This window comes from Seriola lalandi, unplaced genomic scaffold (assembly GCF_002814215.2).
Source record: "Seriola lalandi dorsalis isolate HSWRI2012SDOR001 ecotype SW California unplaced genomic scaffold, Sedor1 jcf7180002054582, whole genome shotgun sequence".
Classification (NCBI taxonomy): domain Eukaryota; kingdom Metazoa; phylum Chordata; class Actinopteri; order Carangiformes; family Carangidae; genus Seriola; species Seriola lalandi.
In genome coordinates this window covers 2,277,378-2,298,309 of record NW_019525135.1, presented here as the reverse complement: position 1 = coordinate 2,298,309, position 20,932 = coordinate 2,277,378, and the positions used below count along the sequence as shown (strand labels likewise).

Genomic DNA, 20,932 nt, shown 5'->3' with positions numbered 1-20,932 from the left:
TTATGTACGTATTTTTTTTTTATTTTAACCTATTGGACATTTGTGTTAAATTGTGTCATAGTTAGTAAATTAATTTTTGAGTTATGGCCAAAAACATGTTTTGTGAGGTCACAGTGGCCTTTGACCTTTGACATCCTAAATCTAATCAGTTCATCCTTGAGTCCAAATGTATGTTTGTGCCAAATGTGAAGAAATTCCTTCAAGGCGTTACTGAGATATCGTGTTCACGAGAACGGGACAGATGGACGCAAGTACTTGCGTATGTACAGACAGACGCCCGTCTGAAAACATAATGCCTAGAGAGCATAATGCAGAGGCATAAAAACCCAGTAAACATTCACATCAGAGTGAACCACCGACAAAACAGATGCCAAGTCATCTTTTTAAGGATTGATAAATCAACTAATCATTACAACTTCAGATTGTCAAAGGTTCTGTTGATTATTAAATTATTATTATTATTATTAAAGCGTTTATAATAATGCTTCTACTCCAGTGTGTAAGAATAGTATCAAGATTACTTCCTAACGTGTGATAAAGCAAATTATTTTGTGGTATAAATTAAAACAGTGTAACTATTGAAAATAAAAGGAGAGTTACTCCACAAAAGGATGTAGGCATCGTTGCAGTTTCAAGCTTTTGGGTCTTTTTTTCACTCTGAAATCATCATCAGGTTAAAACTAAAAGCTTGAAACTGCAAAATGAGCCTCTGTTATTTTGAGGTGTGACTTTATTTATGTGCTTTAAGTATCAGCAGAACTCCTGGTGACAGGAATAAATCTTTAACACATAGAAACAGCACGATTTAGAAAGACCACCAAACTGAATTTAATTAGAAAACATGAGCACAAACAAGTAATCATTGGTCCTAACACACAAACAGTCAAATCAAGACCTGGACAACACATATTCGAGTTGAATTACCCCTGACATTATGACTACTCATAAATTTGCATCTACTTTCAAGAACAACCGTCAAACAATTGAAGGAACCCCTCTTCTGTGAGCATAGTTGTGTTTTACAATATCCAAGGCAAAGATCACCCATGAACAAAAACAAACAAACAAACAAAACTGCATTATCAAGTAGCTTCAAGTTAAGTTATGATAAGGCTTTCAAACAGGCAGACACATCAGTGAGGTATCAGGTGTGCCAATTTTAAGTCCCATTTGGCATCTGCTATTAGGATTAGAAACATGAAAAAAGACACACTTAATAACTTTTGGGCCAAAACCAGCAAAAACCCATCAACAAATTTAACTTGCTACTTTCATTAAAATTTGTCATTTGAATTCCAGATTTTGGTCTTAAGACAATATCAGAGAAGTAACTGAACTCTAAATCTTCTAATGATTTTAAAAGCACGTGCTGGAAATAATCTTACGCACATTCAACCGTTAAAACAGCAACCTCGTCATTAGTCACTTTTTTCTTCTTCAACTTGGGTGCGACTTGACACTTGGCAATTTTAAAAAAACATTTGCCATCAAGGCATTAGGGGCCTTTTTTAATAATCTGTGTTATCTGTGTACCTGTCTGCTGAAACCCAAAACCAGATCAAATCTGGAACATACCTATGTATGTACCTATAAGTATGGTAAAATACCCATCCTGAGTTTGAGCAAAGTTATCCAGACAACCTACTCCTTCAAAACCTCTTCTTTGTTTTTCCAAAATAAAGTGACTTCTTACTCATGTTTGACCCTTTGTCTTTGAATACCTACCCTGTCATGCATATTTGGCTGATAAGTATACAGTGGGGTCCAAAAGTCTGAGACCACTTTCCCACTGTGTACTTTTGGACTCCACTGTACATATATATGTATGAGATGTTCCACTTTCCACAAAAACAACTGTGGCATCACAACAGACAACAAATGGCAGCTCAAAAGTAAAAATGTTAAACTAAACTTAAACATTAGTTTGAATAATCTACAATTTAGTGGCTTGGACCTAAGTACTCTCCTGCCTGAATCATCATTAACTTTACATCTTCCTGTCACATTGTCAACATTGTTTAATAATGTTTATAAAATAGCCCTTGAAAGGGTTAAACAGCATAAATGTCGTTGTCAAGTATCAATGCATATCCCTCTCCACCACCACCATCTGAAGATTGGGTCTTCACACAACTGATTGAACGAGTCATCAACAAGTGGTTCACAACAACAACTGATTTAGTAAGACTATAGAAAAAAGGATTATTTTCAGATTAATATTGGCTGTCAGTTTTAGTCTAACCTCATAAAAAGCAGGCAGTCCTTGTTTAGACAAAGAAGTTTTTCTTTCCTCTGAAGCCTGTGTAATACCAGCCCTCGTCTATAATCACAGTGTGACTGGGAAAAAAATTAAATTAATTAAAATAAGGTCCCAGAGATGACGAGGAATCCCATTCACCTGGATCCAAGTTTAGTCCTGGAACTTTAAGATACTCCACTCAATCCAAAAAGCATTACAATAAATCAGGAGGGCGTTGGGACACAGGTTTATGATTCAGCTTGAAAGAAAACTTCAACGAGTAGATAGTTATGATTTTAAGAAAAGTAATAAAATAAAAAGTGCACAAAATTTCAAAAAGGTGCTTTGCATTATAGATGAGGGTTCAGGCTTCATGCCAGCTGTTATTTAGGACGTCTGGCACTGAACACCTCCAGTGCTGGCGTAGTCGTCGTCATCCTTGTAGCAATACTGACGATGGTGTCTTTTCCTGTTTTCGTAGTCACAGTCCTCCAGGTCGGCATAGATGTAGAGGTCATCGTCCATACTCTCTGGCTGCTCTGCGTCCATCTTTTCTGGGAGGTAGCGCTCCAGCTCCTTCAGCTTGTTGTTGGGGAGGAAGTTGGCTTGTGGGAACACAACCTAATGCAAACAAGCACAACATCAGTCTTAACAGTTCAGCACCGCAGCTTGTCAGTTCAATATTTTAATGTACAACTTCTTTTTGTGTGTGTGTGAGGCTGATGTAGAGTTATTTCCCATTACAGAAGGGGAACCATGTGTAAAATAAAAATATAACAGGTAAGTAAAAGAAGAAATGGGATTTTTAAAAAAGTGGATATTGAAAAAACATCTTACTGAGAAGTGAATAATAAGGCGTCCCTTCTCAAACGGTCTGCGGTACATGGGCATCCCTTCATTCAAGACACATTTTGTGTCTCCAGGCTTGATCAGTTCTCCTGCGATAAATAAATAAATAAAAACATGCGTCACCTTAATTATGAAAAACTGAAAACAGGAAGTTTTACAGTCAAAGTTGAATGTTCTTTTGACAAGATGTCTTACAAGGACTGTAAATAAATACATTCCATCAATTGTATTTATTATAAATATTTTTCTCCCAAATATTTTGTTGTGTTAAATTCAAGTGAATAATTTCAACTCTTGCATGTCATCAACCAACATAACACACAAGACACCAAAACAGTTTGTGGCGTAGATCTTACTTAGAAGTTTATCAACACATCAGTTTGACTGATTTAAAACACCATTAAAACAAAGGGCATTATTCACACTTTTTAACAACTTCAATGGAGCGATACAGTGTGTTGTGTGTCAGTACAGTGAAGTAAAATGTGCAATGACCAGTGCACACAACTCTCCAAAAATGCAACACAGAAGAGCACACACACGGTAGAGGTAGAGGTAGAGTGAATGAGATACATTATATTAGATTAACCAGCCATCCAACTGTTATGAAAATCACTAGCAAATCATTTTTTTTATTTTAAACAATTCTTTGCCAGTGTCTTTTCAGCAGGATCTGCTGCTGCTGCTGCTGCAAATATTTTTCCAGGTAAAATGGATGTATTTTCCTTCCATATACTGGAACATGTAAGATGGCTTGCAGTCGTTAATTATATATCAGACCAAACTATGGATGGTGAAAAGAACACTGTCAGGCATGAGGTCTGACTACCAACAAAACACTTGACAATTTAAGGGGAAGATACGCATGTAATGATTTGGTTTTACCTGGATGTGAAGTGATGAGGAGCGTTCTGTCGTCCAGTGTCGGAACAGGTTTCTTGAAACCACACAAAGCCTCAACCAGCTGTAACTCCATGGACATGGTCAGGTCCTCACCTCTCCTGATGACAACAGCAAGAACAAGTTAAGGAAAATAATGAAGCAGAGGGGATTTTACTGGGCGGGCTGCTATCTACTTCGAGGTCACCTGTCATCTTCTAATGAAAGTAGATGTAGCAAAACTGTGAAGCTTCAAGTTTAAATTTAATAAATTCAACTTGAAACTGGCTGCAATGTCAAAGGTTGCCTTGAGCCTCTGCTTTGGAATATCTATCACTTCTGTATTCAAAACAGGCCGTACAAATATGCATATACATCTGTACCTATGTACAGCCTGTACAAGCTGCACTCAATTATCACACCATCACTAAATCTGTTAGCAGGTAACATCAGTAACAAAAGACACTTGATAACAGAGAATATTTCACCTGGTGAAACGTGGATGTTCTCGCTGGTCCAGGACAATAATGATATCACCTGGCTCAAGTCCTGGCTCCTGATCTCCCTCGCCGTGGAAAACTATCTTTTGGCCATCTCTCATTCCTGTGGCAGTAAAGTGACCAGGTGATGTTTGTATAACATTTTCTTGCTTTAATCTGATCTTAAACCAGTCACAGATACATTTAGATTGAATCTCTCTACACTCTCACCTTTGTCAATGTGGACCTCCAAGATCTTCTTCTGTCGCAGGATCTTCCGACCTGCACATTGTTTGCAGCGGTCCTTGTGGCTGATTCTCTGTCCTTGGCCCTGACAGCTGTGGCACACTGTGGACACTTGCTGAACCATACCTGGTACTAGCTGGTGCACACGGACCTGCATGCCTGTGCCATGGCAAGTCATGCACATCTGTGCAGCTCCTTTCCGACTCCCTCGACCTAACAAAAAAAAAAAGAAAAGAAAACAGTTAAAGGCTATCTTTGTGTTAGATTTGGCTTATTTCCAAGCTATAAACTGTAGTGACCTGGCAAGAAAGGCCTGGATTACATTTACGAGACTGATGTGTTTTTTTATTGGACAAATAGCCCTTTTATGGCTTGCCTGGGTCTGCGTGTGCTGAAAAGCCTGCTTGGATTACCAAACACGTCCAGTGATGGACACTAACGAGAGCATGTAAGTAAGTCACATTGCCAAAGACGTACCTTCACATCTCTCACAGATGGTATTCTTCTGGACACTAAGTTTTCTTGTAGCTCCATTATAAAGATCTTCCAGTGTTACTGAAATCTGATGAACAATATTCTTCCCTGAGGTGGAACAAAAAATTACATTATGAGTCACAAATCACAAAACAATGCTATTTCTTGGAATGTGATCAGAATTGAAAATACACACTCCCTCGTCTACTTAATATACATTTCCTTACATATTACATTACTACACATTTATATAAACAAGTCGAAGCTTCTGATACCAATCCTTAATAACAACGTAAAACAAATTAACTGTTCAAAACATGTTGTTACTCGAGCGTCAGATGACTGTACAATGAAAAAAAAATGTTAGGGAAGATGACACTGGTCTATGGATGGGAAGAAGTTGTGTGTTTACTTCTTAAGGAATAATTTCCATTTTGCCAAACTGCATAGTCACAACTACAACAGCTGATGTACAGCCAGAGTTAAGACCTATTCTCTCAAACATTTGTCACGCTTGTTTGATAGGCTGTAATGTGATTGCTCAAAAGACAAATTGGAGGACGAATGTGGAGAAGAGCATGAGAAATTCTTGTTTTGTTGTTTTTAAGAGCAGCTGCAGGAAGAAAATGAAAACTGCCTAAGTCAAACATGCTGCAAAGAACAACTGCAGCGATTATTCGATTGAAAGAAAATCAATTAGCAATTATTCTGATGAGCTGTCAATTGCCATTTTTCAAGTAAAATGCCAAACATTGACATTCAGGTTCTCGATAGTGATAATTTGATGTCTTTCCTCTTCTAGCTTATATTATAGTAACTTGAATGTTTTGTATGTTTGGATATTTGTTGATGTCACCTTGTGCTCTACGGCATTGTGGAGGCATTTTTCACTGTATTTTGATGTTTTATACACTAAATGATTAATCAGCTGATTAAAAAAGTAATTGGCTGTTTAATAACGATTAATGACATGTTCAATGCTGCACCCCCCTCCTCAACACTACTGGCTCTGGCTCAGAAGTCGTATCAGCAAAGAGAATTTTTGAATTAACATAAATCAATGACACCTTAAAACGTTTCTCTAATATTCCCGTACCTTTCCGCTCTCTGTGCATCCGACTACCTCCGCCAAAAAATAAGTCAAAGATGTCCATGGGCGATGCAAAGCCCCCTCCACCACCACCACCAGTTCCTCCTTCCTTTATAGCCTTTTCACCTCCACGGTCATACACCTCTCTCTTCTTTGCATCGGACAACACCTCATACGCCTGTGAGATCTGCTTGAACTATGAAAGAAAAGAAACAAACACATCTTCTTTGGTAGGGCAGACATTTTTGGCAATGTACAGCTGCTTAGAAGGTGTTTAACTCTTTGACATTGTGAGTAAAGTAATAGCTGAGGTCTGCCAAAGAAAAATAGACTTAACAAAAAGTAATTATACCCTGTTTCATTTGATGCACTAACTTACGTTACATAATTTATTAATATGTAACATCCAGATAGATTTCAAACTAGATTTTAGGATTTTGGGCTTTAATGGAGATGTATTTTCAGGATAAACACACTAGTATTATGGGGACTTCTACACAATAAAAATTGTATGCAGCTGATAATGTTAATATCTATGGGTGTGATACTTACCTTCTCTCCTTCTGTAGGATTTTTGTCTGGGTGATATTTCAAGGCTAGTTTGCGATAGGCCCTTTTCAGTTCATCAGGAGTAGCATTAGGTTTCACCCCCAATGTGTCATAGAAGCCTGTTTCCTTGACCATGTTTGTCTTAAACGAATAACCTTGGAAAAGTAAGACAGGAAAAACACAATCAGTATTTCAATACTCAACTCCAATTTAATTTCTACTGACCCTGCCTACAAGTATTTGGCCTCTGAACTAAGAGCAAAACAACAGAGTAAGAATTTCAATGAAACTGAATTTAATTTGCTGCCCTGTGAATAAGAATCTGCATCATGTTAATAGTGTCAAAAGGAAGAGAATCCTTTCATTGATGCAAAAACAGAGCGTATCATCATGAGGCTGAACTGTGAGAGAGGCCTTTGTATTGAAAACTAGATTTGAGGCTGGATTTGAGCGTGTCTGTAAATGGTGGTGGACAAAATATTCAACACATTTTTTTAAATGTAATGCAGGTCGATACAACATAACTATTAAATATGGCCAGAAAGTACCAGTATGTTAAATCAACATCTCTCTGACTCTGAACAAAAAGCTATCATGGCAAACTTCCAAATTATTGCAGGACTATGTATTAGATTGCATTAGCCTGTGCAGATGTAATTAATAAACAGGGAACTCAGTGTGTATCAACAATGCTTATGGTATGCTTGTATGGACATTTGTGCTAAATGTCTAAGTCTCACTGTTCAGGGCTTACAGTATGTCCCTGTATATTACTCATCTATGGTACATGTATGAAAACAGCACCATGCAATTTATTAGCAAAACCCACGTCAAACTAATGCTGTGATTGTAAAAAAAAAAAAAAAAAAAACATCCTTCGATAAATCCTACTTTCATATAGGTTACAATGTTCATTTTTATTTAGCTAGTTTTGAAAGTCTAGCCCCATTGATCTGAAAGAGTGGACCAAATATAACTCTCAGTATAATGCAATACAACTCAAGATAACAACACTGCAGCCTCCAAAATTAACATACATTTAAATGAACGCCTTTCTTAACTAGCTGGGTTTACCAAATAAACTGGCATGTATAGTACAGGATATCTGAGGGTTATTTAATCCTACCAAATAATCAAAACAAGCAATGTTAGTTGACTTTGATATTGACTATTTTATGTAATATGGATCATGGTTGTCTGTAATTATCTGTAATATTCTGCTCTGGGGATGTGTGGCAGTCAGTGGCACCGGGAAACATTGATAGAGAGGACAATGGATTCCACAGATGCAAATGTCATGCAGTCAGTCAAGAAATCGAAATTGAAAGCATCATTGGAAATCTGAGTGTATAGCTTAAGAATGCTGTGGGAAGAGTGGGTGAAAAGTTCCCAAATCAATAACAGAACGACTAGAAGCTGGCAACAAAACGTGTCTGAAAGCTGCGATACCTGCCAAATGGGAGGTTTCTGAGTACTGATTTAGTAGGGTGGCCAAAAGTAATTTTAAGTATCAGTTTACTGCAGGGGTTGTATTCACTTCAAAAATGAACTAAATATGTAGCAATTTTGCCCAGGGGTCCAAAAACTTTAGCATCCAGCTGTAGCTATGTTTGGACCATGAGCCTGACATAAAATGTCCAATGAAATGCCAGTCACTTTCAGGGAACAACTTGCACAAAGCTTCAATCATAACCTACTGTCACACGTCATGCTTGTTTTGGTTACTAGTTTTAATATCTTTCTCGAAAGAGGAGCCAGGGGCTATCAATCACGAACTATATGAACACCACAGGTTTATTCCTAATTTACACGAGTATTAATTGACGTTAATACATTAGCAAACACCTGTTACTATGCTCCTGATGAAAACAATAACGAGGTATCACATTTACCAGGCCCTATCAACGTTAGCATTGATAGCCGCGCTAACGCTAACATGCTAACTAGGCTGTTTTTCTGACGTTAAGCTAGAAATAAATTAAACATGACTCTTGTATAGGCAAACATTTGAATATGTGAATATGTACGACTGAATTATTATTTCCCAACCTTATATGAAGACAATGTTGTGTATCCTCACAAGTTCAGAGCAGACTTCAGCTCACTGCGACGATTCCAGATTTTTCTATGTGACGTCAAATTCCTGCGACACAGAGTCGCCAAACCAAACAAGCGTGAGACGCTTGTAACCGTTTTGTTAAACAAAAGAATAGCTAAATAAGATGATAAAATGCCTATTTGCTGGCTTATTAGCGAGGAAGGCAATCATAAACCTATTCAGCTGCCCCACTTACAGACAGTTGTCCTGGGTCGAGGTCCAGAAACGACTATTAAAGACAAAAAGTGCTCCCGGCAGCAAGGTAATACACTGATACACTGTATGTGTTAGCAGTTAGCTTAACTTCTAAACCTTCCATCAAAAGTAAACGTATGAAAAAATAAAAATCACTCAGTTCACCATTATAAGACCAAGTTCAAAATTGACATTGACAGTGGTGGAAAGTAAATGAGTACATTTACAAGTACTGGACCTAAGTACAAAGTTGAGGTAATTGTACTTTACTTGAGTATTTCCATTTCATGCAGCTTCTACTCCCCAACAATCCAGCGGAAATTATTGTGCTTCTTACTCCAATGCGTTTATTTGACAGCTTTAGCCACTCGTTATTTATCAGATTAAAACTTCCAAGACATACTATTGGATTATAAAACATGATGCCCTGTTGCAAACCAAACTAGTAAGCAGTATTCAGAATAGTTAAAATTAGTAGAGCTGCAGTGAAAGGTCAATTCATTGATTTGTCAATTGACAGAAAATCAATCTACAACTATTCAAATAAACATTATAATAAAACGTAATATGTTAAATGTTAAGGAATATCGCTCGACAAGATAGATGAAGAAGTCACCTTGGCCTATATGAAATTGTGAAATTGTGATAGTCATTTTTCACTATTTTCTATTGTTTAATACAATAAATAATCAGTGTGACAATAAGCTGTAGGCACAGTCCTGCTCCACCTCCACCAGCTACAACATTAAAATGCTGTTTACATATTAATGCATCAATTTATAAATATTGATATATAATAGTGTGACACTCACAAGGTCCATTTTCCTGATATTTTATATATATTATTTTGAATTTTAAAAAATGATTAAATTTATTTAATATTTGTAGTAATACCACTAAAAAGTGCTATTCATGGAATACAAAAAACTGAAGATAAACAATTTTACTGTGCACATATAATTTTATCATAAGCCAAATACCTTATACATTATTATTTTCAACCTAAGCCTCTCCTGAACTCTCTGAATGGGATTGTAACATTACATATAAACTGTTGAATTTTTGTTTCTTTAACATGCTATATGTTCTCATATTTGTCTATACATTTCTGTATTTTGAAAATAAAATAATAAAAATGAAAAAAAACATCCAAAGTATTAAAAACTAACTTTAACCTATGCAAATGTTATCCCTCCCCAACCAGTTGAATTGAGAGCAGAATGCAACAAAGGTTATGTCAAAGTTAAACAGGTAAGATGGATAAAAAACATTGATTTTTGTCAGTGTGAAATCAAGAAAATAATATGAATCAAGTTTAATGCGAACTTAATTAGATACCTTTAGTACTCGCTGCTATTTTAATATCCATTGCTAAACATTTTGGATGCATTCTGTGTAATCTGCCTGCGGTATTGATTCTTTTTTATTCATGTTTTTATTTCAGTGATTAGTGAAAGGTCTTCCACAGGTTATTTAACACTCTGTGTCTCATCCCACGTCTTTATTCCAAAGCTGGGTGTGAACCCCACCTCTATAGACTCTGCAGTTGTGGGTACAGGCAATGAAGTCAAAATGAAGCCTGGACAGCAGCTTCATATTGTCAACCAGCTCTATCCATACACTGTACAGTTCAAGGAGGATCTGACTGGCAACCACGGTGGCACCAAAAGACCAAGGGAGTCAGTTTCAGAGGACAGAGAGAGCCAGAGAGAGGCTCAGAAAATGAAAGCAGCCAAACAGACAGAAAAGGTCTCAGTATCACTCAGCCATGGAGAAGCCACAAAAACCAATGTAAGAAAAAAGATGTGTGTGTGTACTCGTGTGTGCACATATTAAAAATGTTATTTTTATTATTTTAGAGCTGGTAAGAGTATGTTATACAAAAAAAAATGTGTTGCCTAAATTCTTGCAGGAAACTTTTGGACATTGGAGCCAAGGTCTGAAGATTTCAATGCAAGACCCAAAGATGCAGGTAGCTATTGGGGGAAAAAAAGAAGTTACAGTTGATGTGACGCTTACTGAATTGGATCATAGCTGGATTTTTGACAGCATGATTGATTATCACCATGTCTGACTGTTAAATATCACTGTTTCCATTTTTCTAGGTATACAAGGATGAGAAAGTCGTAGTAATTAAAGATAAATACCCCAAATCTCGTTACCACTGGCTGGTCCTCCCGTGGCAGTCCATTCCCAGTCTGAAAGCTTTGCGTGAGGAGCACTGCGACCTGGTGAAACACATGCAGCAAGTTGCTGACCAGATGATTGAGCAGTGCCCCGACGCTAGTTCATTACATTTCCGCACAGGGTACCATGCCATCCCAAGTATGAGGTTAGTCATAAATGCTTGAATATTGCTTTTACATAGAAAGATCATATAAATAATGTATATTTGACATTGTTGCCAGATATTTTCTAAAACAGCTGTAGTTTGCTGTGGGCCCACTTCATGTTCTCTGCTGCCTTTGACTGAACCTTAAATATTTTATCATTATCCACCTTGCACTTACATCTTTACCTGTCTAATATTGTTTTTTTATTTTTATTGTTTCCTTTATGTGGTTTCTGACCTTTTTAATTGTCTAAATTAAATGCTGTAATGTTTTATTCTGCATTTCCTGCTTGGTTTTAGTGCATTATATATAACATTAAATTGTCTCTGTGAAATGTGCTGCACAAATAAGCATGCCTTATATTAGACTATGCAGAAAAGCATGTCACACACACCCATAAGACATAAGACATAGCTTCATCCTTGTGTCCGTATTGGTTGTGACACTAAACTTAACACTTTACTGCTGTTTGGTGGTAAAAGTAGAGAAAATACAGTGATTTGAAAACATTTCATGAATGGCATACACATAAGTCGATCATCCCAATACATTACTCTAAAAAGCTTTGAAAAATGGTAGCAATGTAAAATATGCACTATTTGTAATCAATGGAAAAAGTTTTCAAAGCATTGCTGAGGTCTTGAATAAAACTGTGGTATCTCTGGTATATTTGATGTAGACACAAAAAATCAACACATTTTGTGTTTATCTTCTTTTACAGTCATGTTCATCTCCATGTGATCAGCCAGGACTTTGACTCTCCTTGTTTGAAGAACAAAAAGCACTGGAACTCGTTCACAACTGACTATTTCATTGAGTCTCATGGTGAGAGTAAATTCTGTTTGTTTTTGTTGTTTTAACCTGAAGAGTAGTACACTTTGTCCATCACTGAAAACTTGCACTTTTTTTTTTATTATCTGCAGATGTCATTGAGATGCTTGACACAAATGGAAGGGTCACTGTGAAAGAAGGCGCCAATGAGTTGTTGAAACTACCTCTCCGCTGTCACATGTGTCGCAAAGAACTTCCCACTATACCAGCTCTGAAGGATCACCTGAAGTCTCACTTTCCCAGATAAGAATGTGACCTCAAAGCAGAAACAATTCCTCAGATGTTCACGGCTTCAACATTGGACTCTTGGCACATTAGACATTATTTTTGCCTGTTGATTAGGATTTACAGTTTTCTAAAACATGTTTCATTGAGTATTGTAGTTATGTGACCGGAACACGGTGTCCATGCACAGCTTTTGTTGTATTTTCAACTCATCATTTGATCAGTAGGTTTAAGAGGCCACTGTAAAGATGGATATCATTCATGCTCGATGTCATCGCACAAGTCCTGAGAGTCCTGTTCTTCCTCAACTTTCAAACATGTTCAAATAAGGTGTATTAAATGTTTTGTAAAAAAACCCCAAAAAAACAAACAAACTTTTTTTTATTTAAAATGAAAATGTGGTAAGTCTCCTGCTTTTGATCAATTTCAGTGCATGTTAAAGAGAAAGGGAAGCTGTAAGAATTATCACATTGTGAATTTGCTGCAGTTGTAGATTATTTTTAAACCATCTGTATTGTCTGTCTGCCATAGATCTGAGACAGAACTGCGGTCTTCCAAAACTGGAGATAAAGGTGAGATTTGTCCAGGGAAATCTTGCCTCCATAGAAAAACCTTTTTGAGGACTTAACATGATGCCAGCCTGGAAAAATGAAACATGGTGACTGAGTGTGGGATGCTGTGGAGATTTCACATCTCTTATTTTGTCACACAAGTGGGTTTGGAGGAGCATGTAGTGTTTCTGTCAGATCTGCTGCTAACTTTAAAAATAAAAGTTTTTAAGACATGTAGAAGAGTTGGAAATAAAAGTTTTTAAGACATGTAGAAGAGTTGGAGCATTACCAGACAGTTAATTATATCAGTCTTAAGAAAAATACAGAACATAACTTGGTGCCAGAACAAGGGGCCGTGGTTTCTCTGATGTTATTACCAAATGATGACTGAAACTTGCTCAGTCGAAAACTGATAATACAGTGCTTGAATCTGTCTTAAATATTACAAGGAGGAAAGAGTAGCCCCTGCACACCCATAGTCCACCCACACAGGTGTCTTCATGTACTGTTGCTGACTAGTCGCCCTCTGAGAATTGTGTGGGTGTTCACAGACATTGCTTGATCAACATTTTCCACACTCCCTTGTTAATTTGGTTTTATTTGTGAGGGTGGAGCAACTTAATGTAATTCCCAGAATAGTTCTGCTTAATTTTAAACTGAGAAGAGGTCCAATCAGCCAGAATAAGTGAAAACACCGATTTGGTCTAGCAGGCCCTTCAAGAACTTTCAGTAAACAAGGCAGTATGAAGGGTGGAGTTTGTCGCCATCTACTGCTACATTATTATACTTGCAGGGCTACAAATTCAGGACCCTGTTGCTGAAATGTGGCCATGACTAATTCAGGTTAACATGCTGTTATCAGGATAAATTAAGGCTGTTTATACTCATCCAGGTTTCTTTGAGTATTAATTTGTTATTTTTGGAGCAGGATATATTGAATAACAGGAGAGCTCTTATTATGAAATAAAGTCAAAAGTGGGTGGAGAGTTGAAACCATGATCAACATTCATATGGTTGGCAGAGTGTTGATCATGCAAATGCAGTTACATCATTCACTGTGGTATCAGATTCATGAACGTTAGTTACTTCATGCATGTTCCTGCATTGTTACTGGTGTTATTTTGTTCTACTTTGTGCTCCATATAGTTTCTTTACACCGCACCAAATTGACAGATTTTACCGAGTTTCTAACTCAGTTAAGAGTCAGAGGTCAACTACATGTGGGAAAACAACATTGCACAACCCTTGTGCTGTAGTTGTGTGTTGGTAAGCAAGCTAGACCAAACTTTTAGACCATACACAGATTTACGCAAATAAAGTCACAAAGCCAGATTCTTATCCACTTCCCTGTATGGAGGACAATGACAGCATAATCCGCTGATCACATGTGTATCATACATAAAGCTCAGAATCATCATTATACACCTTTTTCTTATGGTTAACAGACATATTAAATTCCCATATATGCATACAGCATATTTTACATTATAATACATAGCCTGCTGTATGTAGATAAAGGGTGAACAGAAGTGACAGTGACAGTGAATCCCTGACCTTGGAAACAGAAAATATGTGAATATACAGATGTTGACAAATTAAAACCTGAAGAATGACTGGATAAACAGGATGACGTATGTCAAACTTTTGACAAAAGACATGGCTACACTTAAAAAGATCGAATTGGCCCGTACGGGGATCGAACCCGCGACCTTGGCGTTATTAGCACCACGCTCTAACCAACTGAGCTAACCGGCCATGATGAGCCGCGGGAAACTATGGTTTATAACCAGAACTCAAATGTTGTTTCGTCTGTTTTGTCAGTTTTCGGTTGTAGCAAAACTAACATACACGTTCAACATTCAAGCTTCGACAGTAAAAGCCTATCCTAGCTAATATACTGAGCTACTTACCTGCTAATTGGAGGCAATGATAATGTAATATTTGTATTAGGCGGTCCGCTTTTAAAACATCCACTAGCTAACTTTTAATTGTCTTAGCTAAGCACATGTGGTGGAGTCAGACCGCACTAGAGTAAAAGTGTCAATACCACAGACGAACGTAAAGCCTTACATATAGTTTTACTTGAAAGTACAGACTTATTTTCAGCAAAATGCGCTTAAAATATCAAAGGTAAAATGGTCTCATTCAGATGCATGTTACGTATATAGGCTACATTATTGGATTATCACTATAGATGCAAACAGCTAATTTGAACTACATTATACTGCATACTGGAAGCTACTATTCGACTGTGATTCGTATTAAGATCTTACTCTGCAAAGTTATTTAATACAGTAAATGTGCAAGATTTCCCTCTAAAATGTAGTGGAGAATTAGTATAAATAAGTGTACATTGGAAATACTCAAGCTAAGTAGAAGTATTTAATAATAATAATTTAATATTGAATAAGAGAAGTATTTCAGTAGATGTATTTATGTTGTTCTCTGCTACCGAATTATATAAAATCATGCAAGCTCCCAATACAATGGTTATATTATTTGTTTATTATTATCAAAACAAAGTAAATGCTAGGCTACATCATCGTCACAATAATAATCACATACATGAATCAACAGCTGCAGGTAACATATATTGCCATAATCAACATTCAGAAGCGATGGGCAAGAGCAAATCTGTCATCCTGATGTCTTCAGGCAGGTAATTTAATGGTGTTATAGTTCATAGTGGGAAACACAAAGCTGTGCATGTCATCATCTCCTTAGACTTAACTCCCTTTCGTCCTCATCTGGCATCATCAAATTGTCTACAGAGTAATTGGCGTCATCTCCTACAGCCTGGAAGAAATACTCTTCACTTTCACAGCTCTGAGTTCCGTTCACACAGTCTTCTGTTTTGATTTGGTGCAGCTCCGTACTGTCGCTGGCATTACTATCCTCTGTGCTCTTGCTGGCATCACTGCTGTCACTGCTGTCACTGCTCTCATTGCTCTCACTGCTGGTGCTCTCGCTGCTGTCACTGGTGACACCAGTCATCTCACTGGTGTCTGCACTGTCACTGGTGGTATCGCTGCTGTCGGTGTTGTTCTCCACCAGCAGTAGGTTTGTTTGGCTTTGAGTGGTGTTGGTCTTCTGTTTGAAAATGGTGCTGGTGGAGGTTTGATTGGGCTGTTTCTCTGTCAGCTCTTTGCTGAGGTGGTCTGTTTGACCTTCGACCTCTGTGCTGCTGTTGTCCTCTGCGCTCAGGACTTTGGTGACACTTGCAAACACCCGAACCCAACTCTGAGCAGACAACAAACAGAGCATAGTGTTACTCAACTTTGATCTCAACTTTTGAAACTTGATGTTTGAAATCAAGCAAGTGTGTAAAATCTCACCTTTCGCACATTCTCCTCACTGCCCATGCTGTTATCTCTGGTTTCAGCCATAGAGTCAGTCTGTGGAAATACAGTGAATAATATGAGCAATGGAGACCAGAAATATGCTGTACTATATGTTAATATTTGGCAAATAATCTTGGTTTGGTAAAATATTTAATTTCTTACCCCATCATCCTCATCTGACTGGCTGTTGCTCTCCTCTGAAGTCTGTTTATTTTGTTTTTGGAAAAAGACACATACTGATTTAGCAAATTTTCTGTAACAGTCAAATGGACAAAGCAACAAGTATACATATCTATACATACAGTATCTATTTTTGTTTTATTAATGTAATTAATACTTAATGGGCTACTCTAAATTAAGGACACATGTTTCTTCTTTCTTTCCTTTCATTTATCTTTCACTTCAGTATTATGATTATTATTAAGTATTCTCAATTTTGTAAATTTGCACTGTTACACTCTGAAAATATGATGGATTTACGGTCATTAACCCATTAATAAAATGATTAATTTAAGAAATGAATGTCAATTAAGAGTATACAGTAAAATAGAGTGCTGATACAACCCACCTTGTCCTCTGATGTGGATTCTAATGATTCTGACTCTGAACTCTGGAAACAAAGATAGATAACATCAGTCACATCTACAGCACCATTGGATCAGTTACATCAGAATAATTAGATTTTTCTTCTGGAGTCTTGTCAGAAGATAGACAAAACAAAATGACTCACTTGATTTGAGGCATTTTCTTCAGAGCTCTGAAACAAAAAGAAGAATACACATTCGTTTAGGTGAAGCTCAGCACTCGCGCTTACAGTCTCCTACATCAGAAAATAATCATTTACTCATTACAGGAATGAACGTATACAGTACCTGAAGCTCTGATGTGTTATTTTCAGATGATTGTGAAAGAGACAAACTTCCAGTCTGGAAAAAGAAAAACAAAGTGAGCAAACACCACAGTACATTTAATTATACCCTTCAACTGCAGCAGCAACAATCATCACCTTCATTTAAGATCCATTCATACATACGTGGGTGCAGATATACAGTGCAGTAAACAATAGTCTCTGAAATGGGAAGTGTCTTGAGGTCTGGAGAACCCTCGAGTAACCGCACCTATTGTTAGTTTTTCTGCTGGCTCTGTCACAGGAATGCAACTTTTTTTTTTTTTTTACTGCAGTCAAAGGATTTATGTGTAAACTGTGTGGAGGTCTAACACTGCACAGTTCCACCGGGAATCAAATTAGATAGAGTTTGAGGAGAGGAATTCATTCACTCACCGTGTTTGCTTCAAGCTCACTTGATTCCAAAATAACATTATATGAAATCTGTCAGAAAGGAAACACAAAGGAAGATAAGGGGTGAGAAAAGTGCTGAAATTATTACCAAGATGGTAGATCTTATGGGTGCGCAATATCTTTGTAGATTTGTAGGTACTTAATGGGAGGCAATGCTCAGCTTACGAATGTCAAAGTAAAAGAAACACTGCAGGACAAAGGTGATATTTAGAACTTATTGGTTGTAACTGGAGTCTTTGTAGTAATGACTTTATTAGTTAATGTAAGAAAATCTACAATATGTCAGCACCTGAACCTTCAAGCATGGAGACTTTGCTGTTACGTGTTATTTGACCTCTACACCATACATAATAACAATGTAGATATTTTAGATTCAAGTTTAGAAATGTTGCCAAACACGCATAAAATTACATAAGTTTCATATTTAACATCCTGTTTTAAAAGTTTTATTTTCACAGTTTCATACTTACTGGGTTGGCAAAAACTGCTCCAACCAGGCAAAGTGTTATTATGGTAACCTTCATTCTGTAACAAACAGATATAATTAATAGTGTTGATTTCATTTGATTTGTGGCAAGCTGGTTTGCAAACGTAAAAGCAGACTTAAATATACATTCATTTTTCAAAAAAAGTCATCCAAAAATACAAAATATGTTAGTGGATAGAGCAGCTAATGTGTTGTATAAGCAAAGGTATCTTGCACTTGAGCAAGTAAACATGTTAAGAAAAACTAGACAAATTGAATAACATGGTAAACTGACAATTGAAATAAAAGTTTGGAAATATGGTAACAAAGAGCAAGGACTCAGAAACATGTACTGAGACTGCACAGAAAAAAAACACAGAGTAGCCTTAAGAACACCATTCTGTTATTATCAGCCAATAATGATCAATTACCTTTTTTTTTTGTCCGTTAGATTCAGAGCTGTGAGAGATGTTGTCAGCAAACAGGAGAACCCCGTCTCTATTCTGAGCCACGTATGGAAGCTGGCAGTTGAGGCAGTAAAAGCGCAATGTGTGGATATGCTGGAGGAAACTCCAAGAACCTCTGTATATAAGTAACTTCAATTAAGGTGATTGCATCACTTCCTTCCGGATGTCTGCTCCCCTGTCGACACGCGAAGGTGTATTTGTTTCCGGAGAGCAAGCTCAAAACAAGCATACGCTGGCACGATGATGACTGCAAACACACACACACACACACACACACACACACACACACACACACACACACACACACACACACACACAGAGTTGTTACATTCAGTCACTATATTTTCTCCACCCCCTCTCAAGTCCTAAGTGAAATATAGCTGAGCAGACGAAACCATAGGGTTTGTGGCCTGTTTAAAAAACAAACTCACCCACTCAGAGTGGAAAGGAAGGCCAGATGGTTTCATACTTGTTTCCGGTGAAATTTTTGTCTTTTTTATTTACTATCTAGTCACCCAATAGTATTTTGTTTTTTAGATTTTTATTGTTGCTTTATAATAAATTACAAGGAACACATGAATGCCTTGCTCAAGGGTAGATTCAAAATACTTGTCTGGACAAAGAAAAAAATTAACCTTCTGACATCTTTCTAATAGGAGGGTTAAACTTGTGACAGCTTCACATAACTTGAGTCACACGTACATGTAGAGGCTTAATACGCTCATGATACACTTAACTAAAAAACGATAGTGTCCTCACTGTTACATGATGTTATTTGAAATAGACGTTCTAGGAAATAGGGCATGTACAGTAGACAGCCTAAATAAAGACTTATATATTTCCTTCCGGAGGCTCATAATTGTTTCCTGGACGTCCTTATATGGTCAGACCCAAAATAAGGTTACAGAATTCCTTGTTTAACCTCACTCTGGATTCAAACCATGCATAAGAAACATGTAATTAGACTGGATGTTCACCAGTCTGGAGCTGTTCGCCAAAACCACAGCCACCAGTTGTTGTAAGGTCCTGCTTTAGGAAAGGGAGGAGTGAGGAGACGATGATTGATGCTTGTTGAGGCACACAGGTCGGCAGTTAGCGATGTCCGCACCTTCACCCAGAGGTTACTTAAGTTTTTATGATGTATTAACCCCTTCAGCCAGGCATCTGATGCATCTTTGTTGTTGTTTCTCTTGAACGCCAATAGATATATACAGCAGGACAACTGGTAATGGAGCGAACACGAGCAAGTTCAGGACACTGGTACTTAAAGAAGAGATGAAAAGGTTTCACTCTAGGTTGTAAATATTTTTTGCTTGATTATTGACTTCTATAACCTGTATCAGTAAAGCAACAGTTTCTGTAATAATAATACTGACTAGTAACCAATGATGGAAACCTTCTGATATTACTAGAAGCCGCACAATGGCAGATTTAGATATGGGCGGCATGGACAGCCGATCAGAGCTTCATCTTGTCAGGGGTGTTCGAAAAAAAAAAGGAAAAGTTACATTTGCACATCATGTCAATGATGCCATGTCACCATGTGGATGAGAGCGGCCATATTCATTCATAATACTGTGAAATGAAGAATAATGAACTAGTCTGCACACCACCACCAGATATTTTCAGAAATGTCTTCAGGATTAATACCTATCTTATTTATTAGATTTTATTAACTAATTTATTTATTATATCTTATCTATCATATTTTATTAAACAAATTTGTTTAATAAAAAGTAACAGTTTGTGTGTCTTGTGTTGTAGGTGGGCCCGCGGGGCTGAAGGGGGTATTTGCCCAGGGCACCATACAAGCTAGAACCGCCACTGAAGCCACATCATGTAGGTTCAGATGTCTCGGGCTTTACTGAAAGCTGAAAGTTCTCAAGATGTCTGACTGTGGGTATATAATCCCAGGTATCACATGGTTGCAACATTTGATCCCATCTTACACCATATTAGGTAAAACTTAATCCTAAACAATAATGTGTGAAGATGCTATTGGTCACCAAAATCTGTATTGTCACATGTTCTCACCCACTTATTACATGTTTCCTGTTCTTTTCCCTACTTAGTTCATCTTTGACAACAACTAGATTTGGAAAACATTCTCTAAGTTTAGACTATCATCCTAGCTCCGTATCTGTAAGACCTTGGTTACTGTTTACATTGAATATCAATCTACGCAGAGTGTTTCTCAAATGTTACTTTGCAAGGATATATTGAACACACAAATGAAAAAAAAACAAAACAAAAAAAACATCTTCAAAAATCTTGAAAGATGGGAGAAGTTTATTGTGATAGTTGGTAAGAAATGCATACT

The 20,932-nt window shown here is 37.2% G+C and overlaps 3 protein-coding genes and 1 non-coding gene across 6 annotated transcripts; 1 reads left to right on the top strand and 3 right to left on the bottom strand.

Annotated features, from left to right (window-relative positions):
* Positions 1-804: 804 nt before the first annotated feature.
* On the bottom strand, positions 805-8,990 carry dnaja1 (DnaJ heat shock protein family (Hsp40) member A1). The gene is made up of 9 exons (XM_023418495.2): positions 8,855-8,990; positions 6,809-6,960; positions 6,263-6,452; positions 5,170-5,274; positions 4,678-4,905; positions 4,456-4,570; positions 3,974-4,089; positions 3,077-3,177; positions 805-2,860 (listed from the first exon to the last, which is right to left on the bottom strand). The coding sequence occupies exons 2-9, from the start codon at positions 6,938-6,940 to the stop codon at positions 2,627-2,629; spliced, it is 1,221 nt and encodes a 406-aa protein (XP_023274263.1). The 5' UTR covers positions 6,941-6,960; positions 8,855-8,990; the 3' UTR covers positions 805-2,626.
* Positions 8,991-9,020: 30 nt separating this feature from the next.
* Positions 9,021-13,271, top strand: aptx (aprataxin). Of its 3 annotated transcripts, none has more exons than XM_023418498.2 (7): positions 9,021-9,165; positions 10,303-10,349; positions 10,728-10,889; positions 11,011-11,070; positions 11,204-11,430; positions 12,153-12,256; positions 12,355-13,271. In XM_023418498.2, the coding sequence occupies exons 1-7, from the start codon at positions 9,036-9,038 to the stop codon at positions 12,507-12,509; spliced, it is 885 nt and encodes a 294-aa protein (XP_023274266.1). In that variant the 5' UTR covers positions 9,021-9,035; the 3' UTR covers positions 12,510-13,271. The 3 variants fall into 3 exon arrangements, with proteins under 3 accessions (XP_023274266.1, XP_023274264.1, XP_023274265.1); XM_023418496.2 differs by having other exon boundaries at positions 10,611-10,889; XM_023418497.2 differs by lacking the exon at positions 10,303-10,349 and having other exon boundaries at positions 10,611-10,889.
* Positions 13,272-14,370: 1,099 nt separating this feature from the next.
* Positions 14,371-18,726, bottom strand: scpp1 (secretory calcium-binding phosphoprotein 1). The gene is made up of 9 exons (XM_023418444.2): positions 18,577-18,726; positions 18,150-18,204; positions 17,662-17,709; positions 17,252-17,305; positions 17,110-17,136; positions 16,948-16,989; positions 16,542-16,583; positions 16,374-16,433; positions 14,371-16,278 (listed from the first exon to the last, which is right to left on the bottom strand). The coding sequence occupies exons 2-9, from the start codon at positions 18,201-18,203 to the stop codon at positions 15,751-15,753; spliced, it is 855 nt and encodes a 284-aa protein (XP_023274212.1). The 5' UTR covers position 18,204; positions 18,577-18,726; the 3' UTR covers positions 14,371-15,750.
* trnai-aau (transfer RNA isoleucine (anticodon AAU)) lies at positions 14,720-14,793 on the bottom strand. Its single transcript has one exon. It is a non-coding gene; the product is annotated as a tRNA-Ile (tRNA).
* Positions 18,727-20,932: the final 2,206 nt, after the last annotated feature.

Bases quoted from the DNA above. Each gene is read 5' to 3' on its own strand.
- aptx (XM_023418496.2), top strand. From the start codon at position 9,036: ATGCCTATTTGCTGGCTTATTAGCGAGGAAGGCAATCATAAACCTATT. The intron at 10,890-11,010 runs GTAAGAAAAAAG...AAATTCTTGCAG, and splicing joins GAGAAGCCACAAAAACCAAT to GAAACTTTTGGACATTGGAG. The intron at 12,257-12,354 runs GTGAGAGTAAAT...TATTATCTGCAG, and splicing joins CTATTTCATTGAGTCTCATG to ATGTCATTGAGATGCTTGAC.
- scpp1 (XM_023418444.2), bottom strand. From the start codon at position 18,203: ATGAAGGTTACCATAATAACACTTTGCCTGGTTGGAGCAGTTTTTGCC. The intron at 17,710-18,149 runs GTAAGTATGAAA...CCTTTCTGACAG, and splicing joins GAGCAGTTTTTGCCAACCCA to ATTTCATATAATGTTATTTT. The intron at 16,279-16,373 runs GTGAGATTTTAC...TTGTCTGCTCAG, and splicing joins GTGAGGAGAATGTGCGAAAG to AGTTGGGTTCGGGTGTTTGC.
- dnaja1 (XM_023418495.2), bottom strand. From the start codon at position 6,940: ATGGTCAAGGAAACAGGCTTCTATGACACATTGGGGGTGAAACCTAAT. The intron at 4,571-4,677 runs GTGAGAGTGTAG...TTACTGCCACAG, and splicing joins GGAGGTCCACATTGACAAAG to GAATGAGAGATGGCCAAAAG. The intron at 4,090-4,455 runs GTGAAATATTCT...TGTTGTCATCAG, and splicing joins GAACATCCACGTTTCACCAG to GAGAGGTGAGGACCTGACCA.